The sequence below is a fragment of the Microtus pennsylvanicus genome, chromosome 9, assembly GCF_037038515.1.
Source record: "Microtus pennsylvanicus isolate mMicPen1 chromosome 9, mMicPen1.hap1, whole genome shotgun sequence".
NCBI lineage: Eukaryota > Metazoa > Chordata > Mammalia > Rodentia > Cricetidae > Microtus > Microtus pennsylvanicus.
Window position 1 is genome coordinate 91409620 of NC_134587.1, and position 26539 is coordinate 91436158.

Consider the following 26539-nt stretch of genomic DNA (forward strand, 5'->3'; position numbering starts at 1 on the left):
AAAGTTGGCGGCGGATTTTACTGCTCAGAGAGAAGATCAAGGCTATCAGGCATTAATTCCTCCATTTTCCTTTAATCTCTTCTTCTTAAAAAATAACTATCTTATCTCCAAGGGAGAATTGCCATTTTCTTTTCCAGCACCCACTGAGTACCACAGCCATAATTCTGATGTGGAGGGAGGTTTCTTTGATTCTCAGGATCTAAATAAGATTGATTCACAGTCCAAATTTACACTCTGATGAAGACCAAAGTCCTTTTAAAAGTTTCTAGAAACTTCAGTGAATTAATCCTCATGGTTACCTATGTACCTGAACTTTTGCTGCTGTAAATGGGGTCTTATTACACACTACACTGACTCAGAAGAAAGGTGAAAGTCCTATAAATTAATGATTAATAAAAGGAAAGAAAAAGAAAAGAAAGAGAAAAATGTATTATAAGGTTTTCTGAAAAGGCCAAATGATATGTTTTTGACCAGAGAGAATAAAATAATATTCTGGAAATTCTTGTATTTACCTGACAAAAACAGAGAAGCCTTTTCTCATTCCCTGGCTTGAAGGTGGCTGTGAGCCCGGAACATCATTTACAGTCATACAGCCAGAAAGAAACAAAGAAGTCTCAAATGTTATAGCAGCTCTCTATACCTTGTTACTTGTCAGAGAAAGAAAGGAAAGAAGAAAGAAAGAAAGAAAGAAAGAAAGAAAGAAAGAAAGAAAGAAAGAAAGAAAGAAAGAAAGAAGGGAGGGAGGGAGGGAGGGAGGGAGGGAGGGAGGGAGGGAGGGAGGGAGGGAGGGAGGGAGGAGAACAAGAAAAAGAAAGGTAAAGGCCACCTTTACGTCTACTGGTATTTGCAACTGAAAACCTATAGATATAATTTAATAAATAAAATTTACTACAAGGCATTGTTACTTTGGAGGTTTACAATTATTGTTGATGTTAATATTTCAAAGTGATTTCTAAATTGGAAGGAAGATAAGAGGAAATCTGTTCTGCTGCCCTAGGCCTCTTTAGAGTAATAGGTCGCCTTTAGGAAAAAAACATAGCATCATAAACAACTGCTATAAAAATATGGCTACTATATACAGGAATCTGTCATATCCTTGTTATAGCAACTTTATCATACCAATGGCCTATGATTAGGATTACAAGTTGAAAATATGTTGCAGAAAATTTAGTTTGAGCAAAAAAAAAATCATGTGAAGACCAACATAGTATTTTACTATTTCAGTCCTTGTATATCATTAAAATGACTTTAAAGGTTAAAAAGTCAAAAGGAAGTATCTGATTTGAATCCGCTACTGGGGTGACAAACGGTGTATGGGGAGGGGAGAATAACCCAGAAATAATATCTCAGAAGGGAAGAAAACTCTTTTCTCAGAGAATAATAAGATGACATTTCTGTATAATGACTCTAATTACATCCAGAATGTACAATCAGGTAACATTAAGTATTCCTGGATTAGCAAAAAGAATAGATTCAAATTAGAAACAGTTACCACTGCACTTTGACACCGGCAAAAACCTTTACTTACAGGTTCTGAAACTGACAAGAGCAAATGCCAATCAAATAAATAGACTGTATTTAGACAACCCATAGTTCAGTGGGGACTTGTGCAGAAGAAATTATTATTTCAATGCCAAGTCACGTTTACAGCTTTGAACAAGTAGCAAAACATGGGCATGTTTCTAAAATGGATTTCCCAGCAACCACGCAAAAGCCAGAGGGGATGGCTTAGTGTTTTAAGCCTGAGATTTGAAATACCTAGACTCCCTGCAAACTACAGCGTTAAATCCTCTGTAGAACCACAGCTTCAAATGCTATCAGGAAAGACTCAACTCTGCATCCTTTAGAGACTGATAAATTGAAAGCCATGAAGTTCAGCAGAAAAGGAGAAGAATTTACGGCTGCCCAGAACTACCACCCATTAACCTTGAACACACACACACACACACACACACACACACACAGTATTTGTAGCAGCTTTTAAGATCAACAGATTTAATTCTTGGAAAGACTTAAACATTTTGAATCCAGAAATCACCCAACTCTCGTATGCACCAGCTTCATAAACATCAATACTAACTTTCAGACAACCCAAAGTGGAAGGAAAATATTTTGAGCTTCTATTTAATGCAGTCAAAAATCTGTGTGCTCACTTTAAGATGCATTCTAGGTATCCAGCCACTGCATGGGTATTTCCACATTCTATGCAGATTGTTCCCCCCAGACACTAATTGATAGATATTTGTTAAATGCTAATTAAAACAAAAGCATATTATTTAATTATTTTTTGAATGTTCATCTAACTCTTACCTCATGCATTAAAGCAAAAAAAAGTATTATTATCTCCATATTATAGATAAGAAAAGCATATCTCTGGAAGATTAAATGAGCTAGTCAGAGCTGCCATACAGTTGCCCTAAATTTAAATTGATATTGTTACAAGAACATTTCCCTTATTAATACAGACATTTTACAAAACAGAAATAAATGATGCATTCTACATTTGAATAAAAATAATTTTATAGCTGGCTTTTAAAAACCATCAACACTACATATCTGTTACATATAACTAATTATTGAAATAAGAAAGTGGAGTAGATCCTAAGAAAACTATGTGATATGGGACTGACTGACAAACTGCTAATATAGGTGGAATTGTCTTTAAATTTTCCTGCTTAATAACTGTTTTGTTATATGTAATTTTACTATGTTAAAGTTAAAACCTTCCTTTTTAATTAAACGGAAAAAGGAAGGTGAGGTGGGAGTCCCCTCGGTGTGCTGTGATTACCATTAATGAATAACTGCTTTGAGCCTAGCACAGAGCAGGGCAGGGTGGAGCCGAGCTAGGTGGGGACGATGGAACTGAATACTGGGAGGAGGAAGGCAGAGTCAGGAAGACACCATGGAGCCACCACTGGAGATAGACATGCTGGAAATTTGCCTGTAGGCCACAACCTCATAGTGATACACAGATTAATAGAAATGGGTTAAATGAATAGGTAAGAGTTGGCCAATAATAAGTTATGTTACATGAGGGCCGGTTTGTTGGGGTTTCTGTCCTGCCCTGTTCCGACAGCCAACAAGGTCCCAAAGAAATTACACAGAGGTCTCCATAAGTTATAAACTGAATGGCCCCTTAGCTCAGGCTTCTTGTTAACTCTTGTAACTTTTATTAACCCATTGCTCTTATGTATGTTAGCCACGTGGCTCAGTACCTTTTTCAGCGGGGCAGGTCACATCCTGAATCTTCCAAGATTTGTGGAGGATTCAGGAGGAATGGGCTTCCTCCTTCCTAGAAGTCTCCTGTTCTCATCGCCCTACCTCTACTTTCTGGTTGACCCGCCTATACTTCCTGCCTGGCCAATCAGCGTTTATTTAAAACATGATTGACAGAATACAGACAAGGTTTCTCTAGTTTGGGTGCTTGTCCTGAAACTCGCTCTTGTAGACCAGGCTGGACTCAAACTCACAGAGATCTGCCTCTTGAGTGCTGGGATTAAAGGCGTGTGCTGCCACCACCCAGTTGACCAGGTGAATTTCTTAGACAAGACTTTTATTTCAAGTAAGTAGAGAATTTGAAGAAAAGAGTGGACACCATGTGAGGAGCTGTCAGGAGTGGGCAGAAGTCAGGCACAGTCTAATACAGCTTATTACCAAAAACCTGGAGTTTCCTTCCAACCTAGGGTACCCCAAACCTTGAATAGGTCTAGGAAACAAATTTGAGAATGAGCCAGCCTGAGCCAAGTCAGTGAGATTATTAATGATGATGTACAATTCAAAAACACGGTAAAGGTTTCTCTCAGTAGAATTGTGCTTGAGTGTTTTTACAATGAGTGTGTGAGTGTGTGTGTGTGTGTGTGAGTGTGTGTGTGTGTGTGCATGCCCGCTCATATGACTAAGTTGCATTCCTTAATGGATACAATTTACAAGGTGTTATAATGTAGAAAGACTTAAAATTTAAATAAAATTTCCTTCAATCTCAGAAATTTGTCCATCTAAGGATATGCTAGGGGTGTTAATACTGTAATAATCCAAGGTTACACCCGGTCTAAGTAAAGACTGTCATTTTTAGCATTCTTGTTTGAGCTGTCCTTAGGAAAATACAAATCTCTACAGAAAATAAAATCTCTTTATCAGTTTTGTTGAAGCTTCTTGACTCAACAAGAAGAAAAGGCAAATAAGATCCCAGAAGGGAGGGTTTTCTCCCCTTCTCTTGTTCCCTTAAATTTGCCCGTCTTGCCGTGTTGCCTCTGTAAGAGTCTGGGTTCTTTCAGCTGAAGGAATTATATCACCAAAAAAAAAAAAAAATGAGCTGCAGGAACTAAGATCAATTTTCCATGTATTATATTTTATAATTTCTGAAGGCATGTCTCAGTTCTTTGAACTTATAAATAACAACCCAGGTGCTACGGGAAATTAATTCCGAAGACAATAAGTGTTTTCCTTGCTTTCTTATTCCGTTTCATCCATCTTTCCCATCTCACCTAGCATGAGCTTCATGCTCATTAGCACAGCACAAGTAGTTTGGGCCTCCTCCAAAACCCCATAGAAAGATCATGTGTCGTTTCTTTTTAATTACACCTAACTTTTTAATAGCACTTTCCTGCCTGGGGATAATTCTAGGCTATCTTATGCTGTTTAAATTGCAGATTCGGTTTCCACTCAACAAGAACCTTGAAGATTTTCTAAGCCTCACAACTCCCATGTAGTTCATATTTTACCAGTCTAGATAGATTTATAGATGCTCTTTAAAATTATGTCTTCCTTCAGCTACATGGACAAGCATCCCAGAGCCCCAATGGGATTACTGGTCCATGCTCACACATCTGCGCGCCAACTGAATTATCAAAAGGAGCAGCCGGTACCACGCATGTAAGGCTCCCATTTCTCCTTTTATTCAAACATTTATTTAGTACTTAATGGTGCCAGGCATGAAGATAAAATAAAATACCTTCTGAAAAGAATGGAGTTAGCGTTCCTGGCTGGAGGCGAGCAGTCTGCACTTCAGTGGGCAAGGTAAGGGTAAGTTTCTATTTGCCCAGCATGTCCTTCCCTTCCAGCTCAGGGATTTGTAACGAAAGGACGTCCTACAAAAGGCTATGGTGAAGAAATGATGGAAAGTATGTGTCAAACACACATCGAACGAATCTGATCCTAAGCAAAAACATGGCACCTGTATTCAAAATCGTTTTCAATGTGGGTCTCTGTCTCTGTCTCCTTTCATTGCCTGATGAAGGTTAATATTCAGGAGGATGCCTATGTGTTTGTCTTTGGATTCACCTTCTTATTTAGCTTCTCTGGGAACATGAATTATAAGCTCAATGACCTTTATTTATGGCTAGAAACCAAATATGAGTGAGTACATCCCATGTTCCTCTTTTTGGGTCTGGCTTACCTCACTCAGGATAGTGTTTTCTATTTCCATCCATTTGTATGCGGAGCACCGGACAGAAATCTCAAAGTCCAAATCAGGAGCAGAAGGAGACGAAGCACGAGCAAGGAACTCAGGAGGGCGAGGGATGCACCCACACACTGAGACAATGGGGATGTTCTATCGGGAACTCACCAAGGCCAGCTGGGTCTGAGTCTGAAAAAACATGAGATAAATTTGGACTAGCTGAACATAGTGGACAATGAGGAAGAATGGGAACTCAAGAACAATCGCAGTGGGTTTTTGATCCTACTGCACGTACTGGCTTTGGGGGAGCCTAGGCAGTTTGGATGCTCACCTTACGAGACCTGGACAGAGGTGGGCGGTCCTTGGGCTTCCCACAGGTCAGGGAACCCTGATTGCTCTTTGAGCAGATGAGGGAGGGGGATTTGATCGGGGAAGGGGGAGGGAAATGGGAGGCGGTGGCGAGTAGGAGGCAGAAATCCTTAATAAATAAATAAATTTAAAAAAAAAAGAGAGAAAATGCTCCCACCAGATTGACTTTTAAAAAAAAAAGAAAAGAAAAAAAAAAAACAAAATCGTTTTCAGTTTTTGAGGAAATCCGGAATATGAGTTAAGTCTGATTTTCAGCATTTAATGTGCATCTAAGTCGGCAAGTACCTCGAAGTCAAATAGTACCTGTCAGGTACCGGAAGCTCGTGTCGTGCCACTCAGGGTTGAATAATTTTATATTCATTTTCAAAGAGGTCAATCTACCTTTAAATGCGAGCTAAGCAGTATACTTTATACTTTAGCAAAGAACTAAATGTGTATATGTATCAGCACAAGAGCACAAAAGGAAACAAAAAAACAAACAAAAAACCAAAGAAAAGAAAAAAAGCCGGGCGATGGTGGCGCACGCCTTTAATCCCAGCACTCGGGAGGCAGAGGCAGGTGGATCTCTGTGAGTTCGAGACCAGCCTGGTCTACAGAGCTAGTTCCAGGACAGGCTCCAAAGCCACAGAGAAACCCTGTCTCAAAAAACCAAAAATAAAAATAAATAAATAAACAAATAAATAAAGCTCCACAGAGCTGGCCAGTACAGAACCACAGCACCAGACTTTAAAAAAAAAAAGCCTCCAGGGGCCCGCAGAAGGCCACATCTCGCGAGAGTTGAGGGAATTGGCTGGAGACCAAAGGAGAATCACGAGTTTAGAGTCTCAGCTGGCCGAGACCTTTCTCGTGCTGGCCCGCTGGGCGCGCGGCTGGCTGGGACTTTTCTCGCGCTGCTCCGCTGGGCGTTCTGCTATGGCGCGGAAGTCGAATCTGCCTTTGCGTCTCCTACCGTTGGTGCTGGGCATCGCCCTGGCGCAGGGCTCCAGCCTCCTGCCCCTGGTCGTCAACACTTGGCCTTTTACGAATGCAACAGCTGAAGGTGCGGAGCGGCGGCCCGGGGTGGGTGGCCGCGCTGTGCGAGCTCCTCTGCGGGAAGCTGCCCTCGGCCCTGCTAATAAAGTTACGTGGGAGCGAGGGAGCCAGCTGCAGAACCCGGGCCTCCTTCCAGTCTTCTCCCTGCATCGCTTTGGCACCTGACCCTTTCTCCATCCTCCCTGCCACTGCTGCATGTTAGGTTCGGGCATATTTATTGCTCCCAGCACCATGTTAACTGACCTGTGACCCTCAGGCCTTCCTGCTTTGCTCTGCAAGGGTAACCTGCCTTACTTTTTGTGGCACTCAGTCTTTTGCCATGATGTGTTCTGTCTCCCACATGCCACTTCTTGTGAATGCCTTCTGTTTCTCTAGTACTCTCTGGGTTCCAGTTGATCCATGCTTGTCATGTTTTCCTTGTCACTGAGACTGATGGATAGCTTCCACCCTTGATTATACATTAAAATTATCTGTAAGTTTCTTGGGGCTGTCTGTAACCTACAGCCCTCAACCCTGTCACATTTGAGACTGCTATCATATTAAACATCTGTTGGCACAATTGGGTACAGAATTAAGTGTAGGAGAATTTGTATGTTGTGGGGAGAGAATGAGAAATCAGACTAAAAAAGAGACCCCCAACAGTAATAAACAATTAATAATAAACAAAGGAAGTCCAATGTCGTGTGCAGGGGACAGTTCCGTGTTAGCTGCCACTTATAAAAAACACCTTCAAAGACTTACAAGTAAAGTGGCTGGCCTTTCAAGACATACCCACTCTACATGAATGTCCCCAGAACACTATAAAAATGTGGCCACCTTAGAGAAAGTGTCTGCTTTCGAAACTGGGCAATCTCTGAAACACACTGTGTGGCCTTGAATCACATCTCTCCATTTCTCTTGAAAACGAGAATTATAATGAAAATAATATCTCAGAAGCTGCCTGAAGATGAGATTTATTCGCCCAAGTGACGTCGTTTGCTGTTGTGATATTGTGTCTAGACTTGCTGTCACAAGTGCTATCAAGTTAGTTATGAATAGTAATCTAATGTGTGACACATGGCTGTCACCCCAGCTTTCCGAAAGCTGTGGTAGGAAATCCAGACTTCTAGACATGCATTGGCTGTGCGTGGATTTTCAGTTGGGCTTGATCGAATGGTATGACCCAATCTCACAAAGCAAAGTAATGACGAAATGTTAAAGCTGTAGCTGATAATGCTGTTCAGTTCAACTGTCTCCAAAGAGTTTCAGTTATCCATTCTAAAGATGATGTGTTTGTTTTTTTGTTTTGTTTGGTTTTGGTTTTTCAAGACAGGGTTTCTCTATGTAACAGCCCTAGTTATCTTGGAGCTAGCTCTTGTAGACCAGGCTGGCCTGGAACTCACAAGAGATATGCCTGCCTGCCTGCCTGTGCCTCCGGAGTGCTGGGATTAAAGGCATGCGCCACCATTGCCCAGTTTAAGATGATGAATTTGTTAGAGAGAAGAAACACTTACTGATAAGGTTGTTAGATACTCACTTTCCACTAAGAGCTGAGGTCTTTGACTTTTTAATAGTAACTAGTGATATAATTTTGTCTGTCTCATTTTAAGTTCCTTGCAGCACTTTTGTACAATTTGATAAAATAAGTTAAGATTTCGGCTTAATAGTATAAATGTTAAAGAAAAAAAAAAAGCTTAAATAGGCCTTCCAAAATGTTCTTGGCTTGTTGTATTTCACGTTGAGAAATATATGCCTATAAATGAGCCCTATTGGAATTTAACAGCATGGCGGACATTAGAGTCTGGAGGTTCTGCCCTGGACGCGGTTGAGAATGGCTGTGCTGTGTGTGAGAGCCAGCAGTGCGGTGGCACAGTAGGCTATGGAGGAAGTCCCGATGAACTTGGGGAAACCACCCTGGATGCCATGATCATGGATGGGTAAGAACACTCTGCAGGACGTGTCTCTGTGCTTTCATGTCAGGCTGGCTTATCTTCAGGAGTGCGGTCTTCTGAGAACGAGGTGCGAGGTTGCCTTAGCGTGGCCACTCCACATTTAAGATGCTTGTCCTTTCTAAACACAAAGAGTTAATTCGAAAAAGAAAGCAAAACCCAAAGGTCCTCCTGATAGTAGGTCATCACAGCAAAGTAAGTGGTTAAGTCGCTTTTGCTGATGAGAAGCCCAGAATCCAAAGCTGTGCCCCTGACCCAGTGATTTACCAGCCGTCTGTACCTGCTGTGGCTTCAGTAACCTCAAGCCTGAAGGCCTCTTTTAAAAGCCGTGTTTAAAATAAGCTGTTGAGATATTCAGTAAATTGACTTTCTGTTCTTTAATTTTGTCTGTGGGAATCCATGAACTTTACGGGTTGTTTTCGCTTCTGTGGTAAGATGGAGTTTTAGCCTTCTACGTATTGCTGCTTAGAGAAATGCAATTTTTCTGCTCAAGTACCAACAGAAAATGCCTTCCGTAAATCTTCCTGTATTGTTGCCTTACAGCACTGCTATGGATGTGGGAGCAGTAGGAGACCTCAGAAGAATTAAAAATGCAATTGGAGTGGCTCGGAAAGTCCTGGAGCATACAACACACACGCTTTTAGTAGGGGAGTCAGGTATTTTGAACCTACTGAAATTTTGTTCTAGTCTTTTTGTCTATGCTCACTGTAAAAAAAAAATGTAGAATTCACTGTGAAGTAGAGATCAAAGGAGATCCAAGTGAAAATTAACAACTGTTTTATTCCATGTCTGGTTAGCTGGATAGGTTACTTCTAAATCCTGCTTTGTCTTTCAACTGCATTTTGAACAGTACGTTAGTATCTGTCTGTGAGTGATTTCTATTGAAACAGGGCCACTATCAGTTGTCTTCCTGCAGCTAGGAGACTCCTATTACACTGTCCCTTGAGTCCTTGCCAAATTCCCTTGCAGAAAGTCATAAAGTAGCCTAGAATAAAAAAAATATATAATGATAAATAGATTTATGAAGCAACCTTAATAGGCTTGAAATGGAATTGCAGACTCTCTGAGAAGGATGTGTTTTGGTCTTTGGAATTCATTTGTCTGATGGGTTCTTTTTCCTCTAGTTAGAGCGATAGAGAATTCTGGAGGTGACAGGGGTAAGCTTCAGAGTAGGAATGGGAGATGGTAGAAGTAAGACAGTCACAGAAATGTGCACTCGGCCGAAAAGTCTCCAATAGATCAGTGATAGAAAAGACACTGGGAAGCTGAAATCCAGAAATGACTCCCTAAAAACTACTTATATCCAAACACTCCTTTAAAAAGCCCGTGTTCCACCCTCCTCAGATGCTTTTCCATACCCCATGTGAGAGATGGCTCACCCAGAATGCCAGTAGTGCATGGTTTTGCTTAGAAATGCATGGGCTTATACTTTTCTCTTTCATCTCCAGCCACCAAGTTTGCTGAAAGTATGGGTTTTACCAATGAGAATTTATCTACCAGTGCCTCAAAAGCTCTTCATTCAGACTGGCTTGCTCGGAATTGCCAGCCAAATTATTGGAGAGTATGTATGTGAATTCAACATGAAAAAGCAAATTGAAAATGCTGAGTGATTCCCTGGGGTTGATGACTCCTGCTCTCTGGCAGGAATTTGTAAATTGAAGGTTTACTGTGTGTGATGAATGGAGTAGACACCATCAACATTGTTGTGCTTGCATTTTCATGAAACAAGATCCAAAGTCTAAAATATTTCTTAGACATTATCCTGGTGAAATATATGCAGTACGTTGCCCGTATTTTGACTAGGTCTCTGGTTTGTCATTTGTGGGATCAATTTTCTTTACTAGGAATTTTAGCATAAATCAGTTTGATTTTTGTAGGCTGAGTTTTCCTGTCCTGGCAACACTCCCAAATATCCACACAAAGACTTATTTTTTGTAAATGCTCAGCCAATAACTCAGGCTTGTTACTAGATAACTCTTACATTTTAAATTAACCCATATTTCTCATCTACCCTCTGCCACATGGCTCGTGGATTGCTACCTCATATTCTACCCATCCTGCTTCCTCTAACTCTGCTTGCATCTCCAGTGCCTCTGCCCTTCTTCCCAGAATTCTAGTCCATCTCTCCCACCCAATCTCTACTGCCCACCTAAAAGCCAGTCTTTTTTTTTTTTTAATTAACCAATGAGAGTAATACACATTTACAGGGTACAAAGATTGTTCCACAGAAGATTTGCCACACAGATTCCTTTTTGGAATTTCTTAGTCTCTAATCTGTTTCTTCCTTAGACCCTAATTACCAAAGTTTTCAGGGTTTAGCTCAAAAAAATATTCTTCATAAAACAGCTGCATGGTAACCTTTGTGCATGAGTGTTATAGGTGTGAGTAAAATGAGCATCCCTAAACTAAAAATCTGAAGTGCAAAACTCTTTCAGCACCAGCAAATGCCATAGTGCAAGTTCCAAAGGCCATGCTGCTTCATTCAATGAATTGCCATCAAATCACAAGTGCAACTAAAAGTCTAGACTCGTAATCTTCAGACTAATCATATAGATAGGCATAAACCATAGGTGAATTCTATGCTTAGACATCTGTCCACTCATAAGATATCTCAGGAACATATAAAAATTCCAAAATCTGAAGAAAAAAAAATCAAAAATACTTCTAGTCTGAAACCTTTCAAATAAGGGGTACTGAAGTGTATTAAGTATTTAGCCTAATACCAATCTGTTCAGACAATCTAAATGTATTGGTGTATTCCTGTACTTTTAATATTTAAAGGAGTCTTAGACTGCCACTATATAGTGGCTGCAACCATAGGGGTCAGTCTAGGGTTTGCAGGCTACAAGAAGCTAAGAGAGCCAAAGATGTGAGGTACCAAACACAAACTCATAAAATGCTTACAACATGACATTTTGGGCAGCATTGTTTTGTTATATTATAACTTGAGTGGGCAGTTCTCAAGTGTGAAGGTTAGAGCTGACAATGCCATACGTCTGTAGTTAGATACCTTATAAGCCTAGATTGAAAGTAAACATGCTTTTAAAGCAGATTTTTCTTGAAATCTCAGAATTTATCATCTGGGAACCATATTGTGACAGATAAAGGTTAGGCTAGGTACTTGTTCCATTGTGGCTAATATGTAATTTAAAAAAAAAAACTTGATGTCTGCCATATTCTAAGGATTGCATGGATATAAAGAGGGCATCCATCGGCTTGGTCTTTGTCTTGTATCTGTCTCATCAATAGAATGCAATTTTGAGAATCCTCAGTTTTCACGTAAGATTAAGTGAATTTTTGAGCTCTTAGTTACTGATGTCTTTTTGGTTTCCAACCAGTGATTAGCAGTTTTACACAATTATTTGCCAATTCTTAAAACACCCTTTTAACCAAAACACTTGAATCTTGTTTACAGAAAGTTATACCAGATCCTTCAAAATACTGTGGACCCTACAAACCATCTGGTGTCTTGAAGAAGGGCAGTCCTGTTGAAAAAAAAGTGGATATCCATGGTCATGATACTATTGGTAATTCACTTTTTATACAATTTTATTGATTATTTTAGTTATGATATTCTGTAGCTCATATTTATTTTTATTAATGTTCTAGAAGTTAGCTAGCTTTCATTATTTTAAATGCCAAGTGAATACACCCTTCTTATGTGTATCTTTCTCTCACTATATATAAATGCACATATGTACATATATAATGAGCTTAAACACATACAAATTTATGCTTGTAATATATAAATATAATTTTGTTTTAGCATCTATATAAAGTTTTGTAATTACACAATACACAAATATCCATTGACTATTAAATTGTAGATTATCAAATTGTTAATATTTAATGCTTTGATTATTTCATGTAATTTGCTAGTATATAAAATGACTTGTAATAATTTTTCTAAGCTATATTATTGCCAAGTTCTCTTAATCAAAATGAATGATTTGGGGGGAGAATTGCCTTTGAAAAGGTACTGAAAGTACCTGGTAGATTTGAAGAGTAAGAGTATGAGTTTGGGGTTTTTGTTTTGTTTTGTTTTGTTTTTCTTTGCTTTTTTTTGGCCAATGCTACTATGAAACCAAGTCATTAACGTAGGAAAATATCACTGATACAGTTTTCAATATTCTTAATTTTTCCTTTTATCCTACCTGTAATTAAGGAGAGAACATATTTTATTTTCTTAATAGAATAAGTATATAAAAGCACAATACCATAGACTTGATGGATTAAAAACATCCCTCAAACACAGCAGTCATCAGCTGATCCATTATTTGGCTATATTTAAAGGAAGCATTGGGTACTTACTTTTTTTTTTTTTTTAACCTCTAGGCATGGTTGTAATCCATAAGACGGGACATACCGCTGCGGGCACATCTACAAATGGTTTAAAATTCAAAATACCTGGGTTAGTGTTTCCCCAAGAGCAGATTTCTCGTCTCAGCTATGTATCCGATGTAAAGCTATATATGCGAGGGCTGCTATAGGGTACCAAATACAAAACTGAAACCCTTCCCTAACAGACAAGTGTGAAAGAAGCGTGGTGCCATGTGAGACTGGCCAAAGCAAGCATCACAGCCAAGGCTTCAGAGTTCAGGAGTGTCGGGTTAGTCTGGATCCTGAGTTGTTAGTGATGTCAGTCAAGTGGTAGTGGAGACTGGGACCTGAACACAGGGCTGAAGGAGCACACACAGCACACGGCCAATGCAGCCAGTGTATACAACACTTCAGGTTGAGGGCTTCTGCTGGCTGGAACAGAAGTGGAATGTGTGTGTGTGTGTGTGTGTGTGTGTGTGTGTGTGTGTGTGTGTGTGTAGGAGGTTGTTGTTTTGTTTTAACTATAACAAAGGCATTAAGTAGGTTTATTAAAAGGGGAAACTGGTCAAAGTTTGACACCTTACTTAGGAAGCAGTGTAAGAAAATAATTCAGAACTGTTCAAGTACTGCAGACATTAAGAAAGGTGTAATACTAGAACAGTCACTGTAAATCTGTGTGATTCGATACAACAAACTGACGACAAGTTTTTGCTTAGAATTTTAATTGATAAGTAAAAGATGTAGTTTTGAAGCAAAACGTGCTATTTTCATATATGTAAACATGTAAAATAGTTGAACCAAGCTGTTTAACTTATGTATTATCTCACACGCTTTTTAAAATATATACTCTTAGTGGTTACATAGCAAATGTATTATTATTAAATTTAGCACATCTCTAGAATGTATTCCTCCCATTTTAATTAAAATTTCTTTTCTTTTTCTGCCAGCCAACATCTCACCAACTACCCTCTCTCTACTATAGACAAACCAATATTTTAATCTTTTTCTATAGTTCAGTTTTGTTACACTGCACATCTATCTGGAAAGAAAGTCATATAATGAACACAGCTGTCTGAAAACTGTAGTTGAAAACCAAGCAGCAATGCAATGTAGTGAGGAATCTACTTAAAGCAGTAACCAGTGGCGCTGTGAAAACAGCCCCTAATTTTGAAACAGTTCATAACATGATTTAGTTTACACTTGGTTTCCTCTTCTAAATCGTTCTCTTCTCTACGCACCAAGTCGTGTAGGAGACTCACCAGTACCTGGAGCTGGGGCCTATGCTGATGATACGGCTGGGGCAGCTGCTGCCACGGGGGATGGCGACATACTACTGCGCTTCCTGCCCAGGTGTGACTTCTTACCTTTGTCAATTTTAGAGATGCTTAGAAGAGTTGTGTCATGTCAGGACATAGTCGATGTTTGTAGCGTGTTTTCCTAATTCATGTGCAGAAGAGACTTTCGTGAGACCATGTAAGGTATTTTGGTTTGTAGTTGTTGTCGCCAGTTCATTTGTAATCATTCCCTTGAGTCACCATTATTTTGGGGAATGAGAAGTGCCTCACTGTGCTTCGTGGAGGAGAATGCTTATGATGTGTTTAATGAACTGACGCAAGGCCATGGTGAAGGGACCGAGGAAAGTAGAAAAACTACCGCTGGATGTCCTGAACACGTGCGGGATTTTCTCCCGAGATTGTAGCTTCTTTCCCCATGCGAATGTAACCTCTATTTGTGACTTCTGACTGGTATTACTAAAATGACAGTTACTCAGCCAAAGTCAAAAATAATCGTCCTCGTCTGAAATTAACGGTGGATGAGTTGAAGAGATGACATTGTAGCAGGGCTTGCTTGCCTTGATGTTAAGGCTGTGACAGGAATTACTGACTCATGTTCATTCATAGGTATTCTAAGTGTGACAGTATGGTCGGTTCAGATTTTCTGACGCCAACTTCGCCTAAGGTGAAGTTAGTGTTTATTCTGTTCTCTTATATTAAGTTGTCACCTCTATTTAAATTAGCTACCAAGCTGTAGAATATATGAGAAGAGGAGACGACCCATTCAAAGCTTGCCAGAAAGTGCTTTTAAGAATTAAGAAGTATTATCCGGAATTCTTTGGGGCTGTGATATGTGCCAATCTGACAGGAAGTTTTGGTAAGTTAGGTCTGTGCTTTTGTTTGTCTGAATTGACTAGTGATTATAAAAGAAACACGCTTATAAATGTCTGAGCACACAATATGCCATGTTCTATCTGAAAAGGGGGTCTGTAAAGTCCTGAGTGAACGTCAATGATGAGCTGTCGATACCTGTAAAATGTTAAAATATGTACTTAAAACCTTATATTGTTTGACTGCTGGTTGTCATGGGCTACTTTTGGGCTGTCAGTTCTTGTCTTCTGCACATATCCTAAAAGTGTAGTTTTGGCCCGGAGCACATGTTGACAGGCTAATTTAGTCCGATGCTTTTACTGCTTAGAGATGGTGGGGACAAGTTAATCTCCCTTACTTCTTTCTCATTCATTAAAACATTTCAGTCATTTCCATCCTCTTGGCTCTGCAGAACAAAACCGTTTACTACTGAGTCAGCCAGACAGGCCAGCAGAGGTACCATGGCAGTGCTTGGCATGTCTCCTGTTCTGTTTGCTTTCCGTATGAGCCAATCACAGCTGCAAAGCGTTTAAGGTCAACCATGCTGGTTCTCATCACTGTGCTTTCAGATGGAGAATATGCGCAGCTTCCCGATCAATAGAGCTTATTAGGTTAGACTGCTCATTGCTGTTCTTTGATCTTTTACTTCCCACACTTTTGTATTTGAAGAGCTCGTTTGAAGAATTCCGCATTCTTTTTTAAGTTCTGAGATAGAAGAGTCAAAGAAAGTTATGCGGGCTGCTTTATGTATGAAATAAGGCAGTTTAATGATTCCCTCTTAACAGATAAGCCACAGAAGGCCCAAATTTACATTTAGCAGGGTGGGAAGATACTAATTATCTTACTATAAAATTAAAACTGGACTCTTTCCTAATAAAGTCATGGCAGAAAGACCTCTCCCCCGCAGGTGTGCAAACAGAAACTAAACTTAGAGAGAAAGTAGATTGGCAAACAACTCTTCTTGCCTTTGAGAGTGAAAGAGCAGGGTGGAAGGGAAGCAGGCATTTAGAAAGGACTTAGAGGTAAGAGGATGTTCTTGTTGCTAGGAAAATAAAAGCTTTGGTAATTTCTCCTAAGAAAGGGTTGGAAGAGTGAAATACTAGAGCGACAGCAAGTGTATTGGGGAAGGGAACCAGCTGCTTGTCCGATGGTCCAGGGGTGAGTTAAGGGCTGGAGAAATGACTCAGAAATTCAGAGCACTTGTTTTGGCATAGGTCCGATGTTTGGGTCCTAGTACCCACAAGATGGCTCTCAGCCATCTGTACTCCAGTTTCAGGATGTCTGTCTTCTTCTGACCTCCTTGACACCAGGCACATACATTCAGACAAATACTTATAGACATAAAATAAAATAGGTTTTTAAAAGGCTATATTACCACCTTATCTCCTCCTCTTCTATGACCATCAACTACCACTATGAAGGGAAGCATGTAGATTATATACATACATATACTATGTGAGCATAGGCATGCAAGAGCCAATGTCTAGCAAATGCTATCTCTCTTGGTCCTGAGTACATGCCTTCAGTAACCCTCTCCTTTTTTTTTTTTTGACTCAAGGTGCTGCTTGCAACCAACTTCCAACGTTTACTCAATTTCATTTCATGGTTTATAATTCTCTACAAAGTCAGCCAACGGAAGAAAAAGTAGACTGCATCTAATCCCTCTTGTCCGTTAGCATGTGCGTTTAAAGAGGAAAGAAAGTAGGGCTGGGAAAGTTGCTCACCGACATCATGTAGTGGTCTTCATTTATTTCAAGTTCTTGTGTGACTTAAGCGCAAAAATAAATTATGCTGCAGTGACATTTCTGTACCTACATTTTTATTTATTTATTTTTATTTAAGGTCTCTTTCCCACTTGCGAATGAATATGCATACTTGTATGATGTATTTTTGAAGCTTTAAGAAATATTTGAATTTCTAATCAATGTAGCAAGAAAGGTCTATAGTGAGGACTTATTTTCACAATGCTGTAGTAATACAATATCTATATTTGAGTACTCAGAGTATACAGGCATGCCTGGTCCAGGGACAGTAATGCTACCTCAGAGGATTTGACCAATTGAATTTCTGATGTTATACTGATATGTCCCTTACGGGTGACCATTTTGATTTTACCTAATGTTCTTTAATAGCTTTAAGCAGGAATAATGCTATTAAAATATATGGTTTTTATTCTATACATTATGAAAAGCTAGTAAGTGTTACTTGGTTTTCTTTGGATTTCTCTTTGATGGAGCACTCAGTAGGGGAAAGTGACTAATCCATAGAAATCTCTGATCGTTGGACAACTAATATTCAGTATAGATCATTTCTTTTGAAAATCACATGAGGAATTCTTTTTTATAATTTTACTAATCTCTTGCACCAAGGTAAGGGTTGCATTAGAAAATGTCAATAAGTATGTTACCTAGCTTGGCATTGTTTTCCAAATTTCTATATTAACTGTCCATGACTGACAAGTACAGAGATACCATATGTCTGACTTCTCAAAATTATTATTTACTCAAAAATCATCATTGCTTTAATCAGTAGTCATTAATAAGATGAATGCATTATATTGTTGTCAATACTGTTAGTACTGTTTTGTTTTTTTCTCTTTTTCTTTATTATTATTATTACAAATTTTCACCTCCTCCCCTCCTCTCATTTTACTCCGTCCCCTCTCCTCCTCCCTCTCCAGTCCAAAGAGCAGTCAGGGTTCCCTGCCCTGTGGGAAGTCCAAGGTCCTCCCCCTCCATCCAGGTCTAGGAACGTGAACATCCAAACAGACTAGGTTCCCACAAAGCCAGTACGTGCAGTAGAATCAAAACCCAGCACCATTGTCCTTGGCTTCTCAGTCAGCCCTCCTTGTCAGCCAAGTTCAGAGAGTCTGGTTTGATCCCATGCTTTTTCAGTCACAGTCCAGCTGGCCTTGGTGAGTTCCTATTATATCAGCCCCACCATCACAGTGGGTGGGTGCACCCCTCGCGGCCCTGACTTCCTTGCTCATGTTTTTTAATATACACAAGTATTTGTCACCTTTTGAAAATAACCCATATTTGTTCTCAGGCAATCCTGCCTATCCCAATTACTTGGGAAGCCACTTCAAAATGTCCACTACCAGCACAGAGTTTGGAGTACTTAAATTTGAACTCAGTTTAATAAGAATGCTGAAACTACATGAAATACTAAATAGTTTTAGCCCAGTTTAGTAACGGTCCTTTACAAAGGACGTGTTTGATCTCAGAAAGAGGAAATACCTAGATTATTTCCCCGGAGGATTCATATGAACGCTACTCAAGAGTATATGTCTAACGCAACAGGCGATGAGAAAACTATTAACCTCAGTCTGTTCTAAAAATGTTGATAATTTCACATTCTTCACATATTTGCCTTGACTCATATTGGGATAAATTTCTATGACTATTTCACTAATTATATATTTCACTTCTTATATATTGATTCTTATTTCTGCTAGCCACGGTATAAGCTAGTTCCGCCGAATCCTTTCCACGAACCATTGCCAGCTCCACATTCCCGCGTGTGGTAGTTTTGCTCTTGCTTCCTCTGATCTGCTACAAGTGGCTAAGTGGTTCTGGAAATGCATTTTGAGTGAATTTGGAGTGTGAGACCTTCCCAGATTGTTTTGTATTTTGTCAAGCATGGCAACATGCTGATTGCTGCTCCCAACTGCTTGTGTCCTTGAAAACTATAGTGAGCAGACATCCGTGACAGTACCCAGTGGAAATAAATTATGATTCAGTATAGACTATCCTAACTAATATATAAAATACACCAATCAGGTAAAGAGTTTTGCGAACACTTCTAAAATAATATGATTATTTAAAAGCCTCAAAATGAATTTCTTTTCCTGCTTAGACAAAGATAACCAGGAAGATGGTGATAAAATATTCATTCTAAAAATGTTTTTAAAGTGTTGGGGGTAGTTCCGGATGATGTTTTCCTAAGGAATCTCTCATATTTTTTTTCAAAGAAGCCTATACACCTGTATTTAGTGATTCCTGATGATGTAGGGGGGGGCGGGGGAAGCATTCACACCAGCATGGTACTGCCATGTATTCAGGAACTGTTTTCAAGGATGTTCCTAGAGCAGAAATCTTACAAGACTGAGAAGTCGCCCCCTGCGAGAGGGCACATTTGCTTGTGTCTAATACTGTTCTGTTTCTCCATGAAGAAAAAGGCAGGTGGCTTTGTTTGCAGCCCCTAATAAAAGACTGAGATTTCCCAAGACCATGTGTCATGCTCACGTTGTAGACTTTTTCTGGAATAAACACTCGGGCACCAGGGAGAGGAGGTGCCACGGGTGGATCAAAGCCAGGCTAGCTCCCAAAGGCACTCCATCCCTGGTCCTGTTTGTCTCTCATTTGATCCTCTAAAACCATGGGGTGGGGCGAGCAAGCAAGCTCTTTGTCTCGGACATGCCTTCCATTCTGTCTTCCAGCTTTGATGACAGTGTGACAGGCTAATTTGTTTGCAGGCCAGATTGTTAGTTTTCACTAATTTATTTGAGTTGAGCCAGGAGATGATGAAAATAGCCCTTATTTAGGAAGCCCATCTAAATCAGCTAAATGGTAACTAAACAAAATATTCAGATGGTGACTAATACAAGTTTTAACAGGTGACACAGAATACTTGACACAAAATAGTAAATATTTCATGAAGTTCACATTTCCTCCTGTTTCAAAGTATTCTTAGGAGACCTTGACTTATTGTATTGTCTTTAATTAAAAATATAGTATAGACATCTGTACTATATTTACAAAAGTATCTATCTTCAATATCAACAATCAAGTGATTTCTTTTGATTTTAGATGGTAAATCATAGGTACAGTGTATTTTAGTTGATATTTCGTACCCAGGCAATATATCTTCAAAGCCCATAATTTTAAATTATTGAACACTTCTTTCAAATATCATGAGTCCTGATGTTCTGTGATTGAATATATCCCTAAGAACAAGAAAGTTAATCTAGGGTCGTTAATAGTACAATTAAAATTGTACAATTCAAATTTATTTAAATATATCTATTACTGACATACATCTTAATTGGAAAGCAATTCTGAAAATAAATTAATGTATTTTTGTCATTTTTTTCTGGTCAATTTTCGGTTAAGATCCCAGGCTTTTGGTTTGTTTTCTTGATTATTAAACTTGTCACATATTACACAGTAGGTTTTCAACTCGCTTACACAATTAAAAAATGAGTTGATGAGGTCCTCAAAATATGAATTGTGCTGAATAAGTGTTCTGTGATTTCTGTTTTATTATATAACCTAGGGTCAGCCAGTTTTAGAAAAAGAAAGTCATATTTTACTACTGAGGAAATCACATCTACTTAAAGGATAAAAAATGACCATATTCAGCGTGGATATAATGGAAGTCGGAGCTGCTGTGTCCAACCTATTTGCCTCTGAGTTAAGGGAAAAAAAGTTATTTATGGTTCCAGTGCATGGATACTGCATTAACAATTGGTCATTTGATTTAAACTTGTGACCTTTCCGAGTGGTGCATTAGATGTGTTTGCTCATTTATTTTCTCTAATTAAAATCTTATTTCTATAATGTAAATAGTGACATATAATATTTTTAAGAAAATCAGAATCTTAGAAATAATAGAGGTAAACAAAGTTATTCTAATTGCTTATAACCGATCTCATTTCTTTCTGACTTGGGTAAAACCCTTGAGCACCATGAATGTCAAAATACTTATTTCCATTTCTAAATAAAACCGACATTTTTCATCTTTTTTTGTTCTGTTCATTATAATTAAGGCTTGTTCTGTTCATTGTACATAAGGTCGAAAAGAAAATTAGAGTTGTAGTAAAATAAATGTCAGACAATGCAGGCTAACTTAATTTCATTCCATGAGGCCGAGGCAGTGTAGTCCATGACAGTGCTACATACGTTACACGTATTGGCAGACATTAAGTTCTGGTTCTTCTTCCCTCTAGAGAGACAATTTTAAGATAATGCAGTATATTAAACACACACAGAGGCACACACACTGCCTTAAATGAACTTAATTACTTGAATTCAGACCCTGTTCTCTGCCAGTGATTAACTATGTGAACTTGACAATTAGCTTGATTTGATTGTGTCTCAGTTATCTACACTGACGGAATAAAAATATAGCACCCACTACTACATTCTGAAGTTGGTCTCCCTCCTTCCCAAATTCATTCGCCGAGTCTGGTGCTCAAGGTGATAATAAGGAGATAGGGCCTCTGGGAAATTGTTGAATCATGAGAGCATTAACTTCAGGGATGGGGCTAGTGCTCTTATGAAAGTGTCTCAGGCAAGATCCCTTCCCATTCTTCAATTAAGGCCCTGTCTGAAACAGAAAGCCTTCTTCGGACATGTAAATATTGTCTAGCAGTCCAATATTTAAATTATTTCAGTCTTCTGCTTTTACCTTTCCTTTTCAACATCTTAATAGAGCAAAATTTACAAAAGGACAAGGAGAGGAAATGGTATAGAAATGAGACAGAAGAGGAAAAAGCTGTCTTGCTCCCAAATGAAATGCACAGTCCTGTAGCAAATCTGAAAGAATCAACAGAACACCTCCTGGAACCAGAGTGTTTTGGTACCACAGTAGCATTCAAGAATGCCTTCTAGGCGTTTGTCCCCTCTTATTCCATCCTGGCTGCCAGCCCCTATATACCGCTCAAAGGCAAGAGAATTTTCTGGTGTAGTGAATCTTTTCAGCACTATAGAGCAAACCTTACCAATTTGATATCCAAGTACGCATCTTTAAACCCTAGCAATCTACCACCTGCCCCCAAAAGATTCTTTTCATCTCCTAATGTGAAATTCATCCTTTTTGATTCTTCATACTTCTGAGGGTTTTAATAACAAAGATTCAAGTCCAAAGGTTCCTCTGAGAATTATGGCTGACTGTACACTGTAATCCCCTAGAAAATTAGACACAGGGCCAGCCAGATGTGCTCAGCTGGCAAAGACCCTTATTACCAAGCCTAATAGCCTGAGTTCAGTCTCTAGAACCTTCAGAGAGAACCGAATCCCGTATGTTGTCCTCTGGGTCCCACACAGATTATGGAACACACATGGGTACAACCTCCAGCACACAAAATTGATTGATTGACAGGTCACTGATTGATTAAAGCACAGGCAGAAATTCCCAATCTGAGAGGGAGAAATAAGAGAGGAGCAATGGAGGATCAGAGCATAGCAAACTGAAACTCAGTGGGAAAGAGACTGAGGTCCTCTGGCTCCTCAAGAAGCCACTGGGGAAGAGTTATGCTACAAGGCTCAGAGGCCTTACTCATTGTCACCACTATGACCCTTGCCTTTGCATCCGCCATGATCACACACTTGGACCGACTCTCTTCACTGCACTGAGTCATTTCTACTGCACATAACCCTTTGCCATACCTGTAAGTAACCCCAATGAAACTCACTGGTTTACCAAGTTAGACTATGTTGCTGTCCATATTTTCGCCTTCAACTTCTTATCTGTGGTGTGTTAGCATTTATTTATATCTCCCTCAGAGAGTGGCACACATATTCAATCCGAAAAATTAGTCCTTTACTTTTCAGTTCAGCTGCACTCAAAATCTCAGAGCAGGGACAAATTTTAGAGAAATTCCTTGACAGCATATCGCATGAACAGACTATAGTTCTATTCTCAAGAGTCCTTATTTCTGTCTGAAACCTCATAACCATAATCTTTGCGGTCCACATATCTTTCACCATCGGCTTTTCTGCATTCTGAACAGAATCACACACCAAGCTCTACTTGTAGTATCCCAGACTTTCTCTTGCATCTTTTTCCACACTCATCTACATTCTTTCTGCTTCAAGGCCTGACACACAGGTTTAATTACAACAGTGGCCCCACTTCACTGGGATCTGTTTTCTCTATGAGTTACTTTTCGTGTCACTGACCAAAACACCGGAGACAACAATTTAAGAAGAGAAATTACTTATTGTGGTTCACAGTGTCAGAGGTCAGTCTGTCACAGGAAGGTCAGCATGCAGAGAGGGTTATATTATGGCAGACCAAAATCACACAGGAAATACAGGACTAGATCAGGGAAGGCCCAGCTCCCAAACACACAAATTGACTCATTCTTGAGTTAGGCTTCATTTTCTACCTTCTTTTCTTATACCAGTGAAGTCAGTAAGTCAGTGTCTCATGATCCAGTTGTCTCTGTAAGTATCTTCACCACCATCCTCAAATGTTTTCTTTGGATCCTAATTATTTACTAGTTTTTAAATCCCCCTGTTATTTACTAATACAAGGAAGTTGGCAATAAGAAAATGTGAAATAAGTAATACAGGGCAAATCTGCTCACAATTTCAGAGTTTCTGTGCACAATAGCAGAGAGGTTATGATGGGGCAGATTAGCTCACCTCATGGGGGCCAGGAGAGAACATTACACTAGTGGAATTTGCCATATTTTCCCCCTTTTGCTCCAGCCAGGCCTCTAGCCTATGAATCAGACTGCCCACATTCAAGGTTGGTCTTGCCCACTTAGTCAGTCCTCTCGTAAAGAAATGCAATGTGTTCTCATCTTGATGCTTACAAAGCCAAAGCAATCATAGCCAATAAATAGCAAATAAATGAAGAAATAGTATTGATAGCAGATTGTGGAACGTGAGTGTGATTTCCAAAGCAATACTCTCTTGAACAGAAGTGTGGCAATTTTATTTGGGAAGACTGGACAGACTCATATAAGATTACATTTTAGGGCCATTCATATTCCAGAAGATGCTCAGTGAAGGAGTACATTTGTACACATGCTTAATTTGACACAAACCAAGAAGGAAGGACGATGGATGAAATTTGGGTCATGCTTATATAAAGGTGATGTAACACATGTTCAAAAGGTTCAGTTGGTAAACATGAACACTAGGAAATATGTTCTGCTGGTGTCAAAAAGTTGTAACTGAGAAATGCAAGGATATGTTGATGGTGTGTTGATGAAGAAATGTGTCCCTAAAAGTTATGGTCTCATTTATACACAAACTCTCTGAAATGCTTTCGACCACAGACACATCTACAGATGTGCTTTACCAATCTCTTAGTCACTTCTCAATCCAATTAAGTTGCCAGTGAAAATGACTTACCACAACTGATTAAAATGACATTAAAAGCAATGATATAATTAGTATAAAAAAAACCTAACAGCAATACATATAAAATCAGTCTTAGGAAAACTGCAAAATTCTTATGGAGGATATAAAAGTGGACATAAATAAATAGTGTTAAGAGAAATCCACAAGCATCTGTTTAAGGGGATATCAAGGATTTATTAAGAGATAAAAGGGGGAAATGTGCTTACAAATAGAGGATATGCTTTTTCAGTCACAGTCCAGCTGGCCTTGGTGAGCTCCCAGTAGATCAGCTCCACTGTCTCAGTGGGTGGGTGCACCCCTTGTGGTCCCGACTTCTTTGCTCATGTTCTCCCTCCTTCTGCTCCTCATTGGGACCTTGGGAGCTCAGTCCAGTGCTCCAGTGTGGGTCTCTGTCTCTATCTCCATACATCACCAGATGAAGGTTCTATGATGATATGCAAGATATTTGTCAATATTAAAACTGGACTCTCTGAACATGGCGGAAAATGAGGGCTGATGAGAGGCCAAGGACAATGGCACGGGATTTTGATACTATGCAATGTGCTGGCTTTGTGGGAGCCTAGCCAGTTTGGATGTTCACCTTCCTAGATATGGACTGAGGGGGGGGGGACCTAGGACTTACCACGGGGCAGAGAACCCTGACTGCTCTTTGGACTGGAGAGGGAGGGGGAGAGGAGTGGGAGGAGGGGGAGAAGGGTGGGAGGAGGGGGAGAATGGGGGGAGGAGGGGGAGAGGAGTGGGAGGAGGGGAAGAAGGGTGGGAGGAGGGGGAGAATGGGGGGAGGAGAGGGAGAAGGGTGGGAGGAGGGGGAGGAAAATGGGAGGCTGGGAGGAGGTGGAAACTTGTTTTTTTTTTCTTTCTTTTCTCAATGAAAAAATAAATAAATTAATTAAAAAAAACAAATAGAGGATATGATAGATCTAGTTGCAGAGTCCTTAGAAAGCTGGGGACCAATCATAGTCTGCCTAATGCCACTGCCTCATCTTCACCACTCAAGAGAGAATGACCACCCCCTTCCCTGTAAGAGATCATGTCAGCAGACAAGAAGCATCACCTCTATTGGACCAGATAGTCCAAGATCATGGGCAGAGATTCCCCTTTTTGTCTAAACAAGAAAGTTCTAAACCTAATACAAAACTATACAATAAGAACAATTATCAAGTATTGTTCAAGAAAAAAAAAAGGGTAGTAACAAACAAGATGGAACTACAACCAACAAGAACAATGTCAAGTAAGAAAATCATACTAAATTTCAAGGTCATAGGTAAATTGCAAATTAGAGAGAGTAGTCCAATAACTGTCCTATTCATGAAGAATCTGAATTTAGTACTCAATACCCTCTAGGTAAAGATATGAAAGGATGGTAACTGTGACTATCGAGTCTTCAACACCATCAAAGTCCTGAAAAGGAAAATAATATTACCTGAGTAAATAGGAAGTGCAAGCAAGCAACTTCTGAAAAATGCAAGAAGTGGCAGAGACATTTGGCTACCTGGACAGTCACCAGATGTTTCTCTGCAATGTTGGGCACCCACTTTTAGCTACAGACCTAGAATATCTGACAGACCATTTTCAGAAACAGAAAATTTTGAAAGACTGTACTACCCTGTCTTGACAAGGTTCAGTGGATGCTTTTCCTTGTGTCCTGCTCATCGAGAATTGACAATATGCTTACTGTCAGCAGGCAAAGCAAGGGTAGTTATTTGCTGAACAGGCTATTTTGCCAAGAAGACAAATTTCATATGGAGTGTCTTCAAGGCCCATCATCCTCTCATGAGTGAACTGGTGCAATCATGTCTCACATCAACAGAATTCTAAGTTATTAAAACATTTACATGTCATGTTGTCTAGGTTTATGAATTGCTTGAAGATTACCTATCCATGTGACATATTTCTGTATATCTAGAAAATCAAACTAACATGACTATAAGGATGGCAAGCATGAGTAATTATTAACCTTTAATTCTTTTCAACTTAAATAGCTTAAAAATAAACAATCTGTATACAGATGTACAGTGAATACCCACTGCAGGTGAGCTTGTCTATGACCATAGATAGATCCAATTATGTCAACAGGCTATCTCTTCTGAACGTAATGCTGCAGATTCAATACAACACTATTCAAATTTCAGTAAGTTATTTCATACATGTTAACAAGCTAATTCTACAATTTATAGTGAGAAGTAAAAGACCAAATTGGCTAACCTAATGGTCCTACCTAATTTTAAGATTTAAATCCACAGTAATAAG

General features: G+C 39.4%; 1 protein-coding gene across 2 annotated transcripts; it reads left to right on the forward strand.

Moving 5' to 3' along the window:
• Positions 1-6555: 6555 nt before the first annotated feature.
• On the forward strand, positions 6556-16993 carry Aga (aspartylglucosaminidase). Of its 2 annotated transcripts, none has more exons than XM_075986772.1 (9): positions 6556-6806; positions 8562-8715; positions 9271-9383; positions 10176-10288; positions 12143-12254; positions 13063-13138; positions 14290-14397; positions 15065-15198; positions 16750-16993. In XM_075986772.1, exons 1-9 carry the CDS (start codon positions 6680-6682, stop codon positions 16848-16850), a joined length of 1038 nt encoding a protein of 345 aa, XP_075842887.1. In that variant the 5' UTR covers positions 6556-6679; the 3' UTR covers positions 16851-16993. The 2 variants fall into 2 exon arrangements, with proteins under 2 accessions (XP_075842887.1, XP_075842888.1); XM_075986773.1 differs by lacking the exon at positions 16750-16993 and adding an exon at positions 15604-15725 and having other exon boundaries at positions 6617-6806.
• The last annotated feature ends 9546 nt before the right edge of the window (positions 16994-26539 follow it).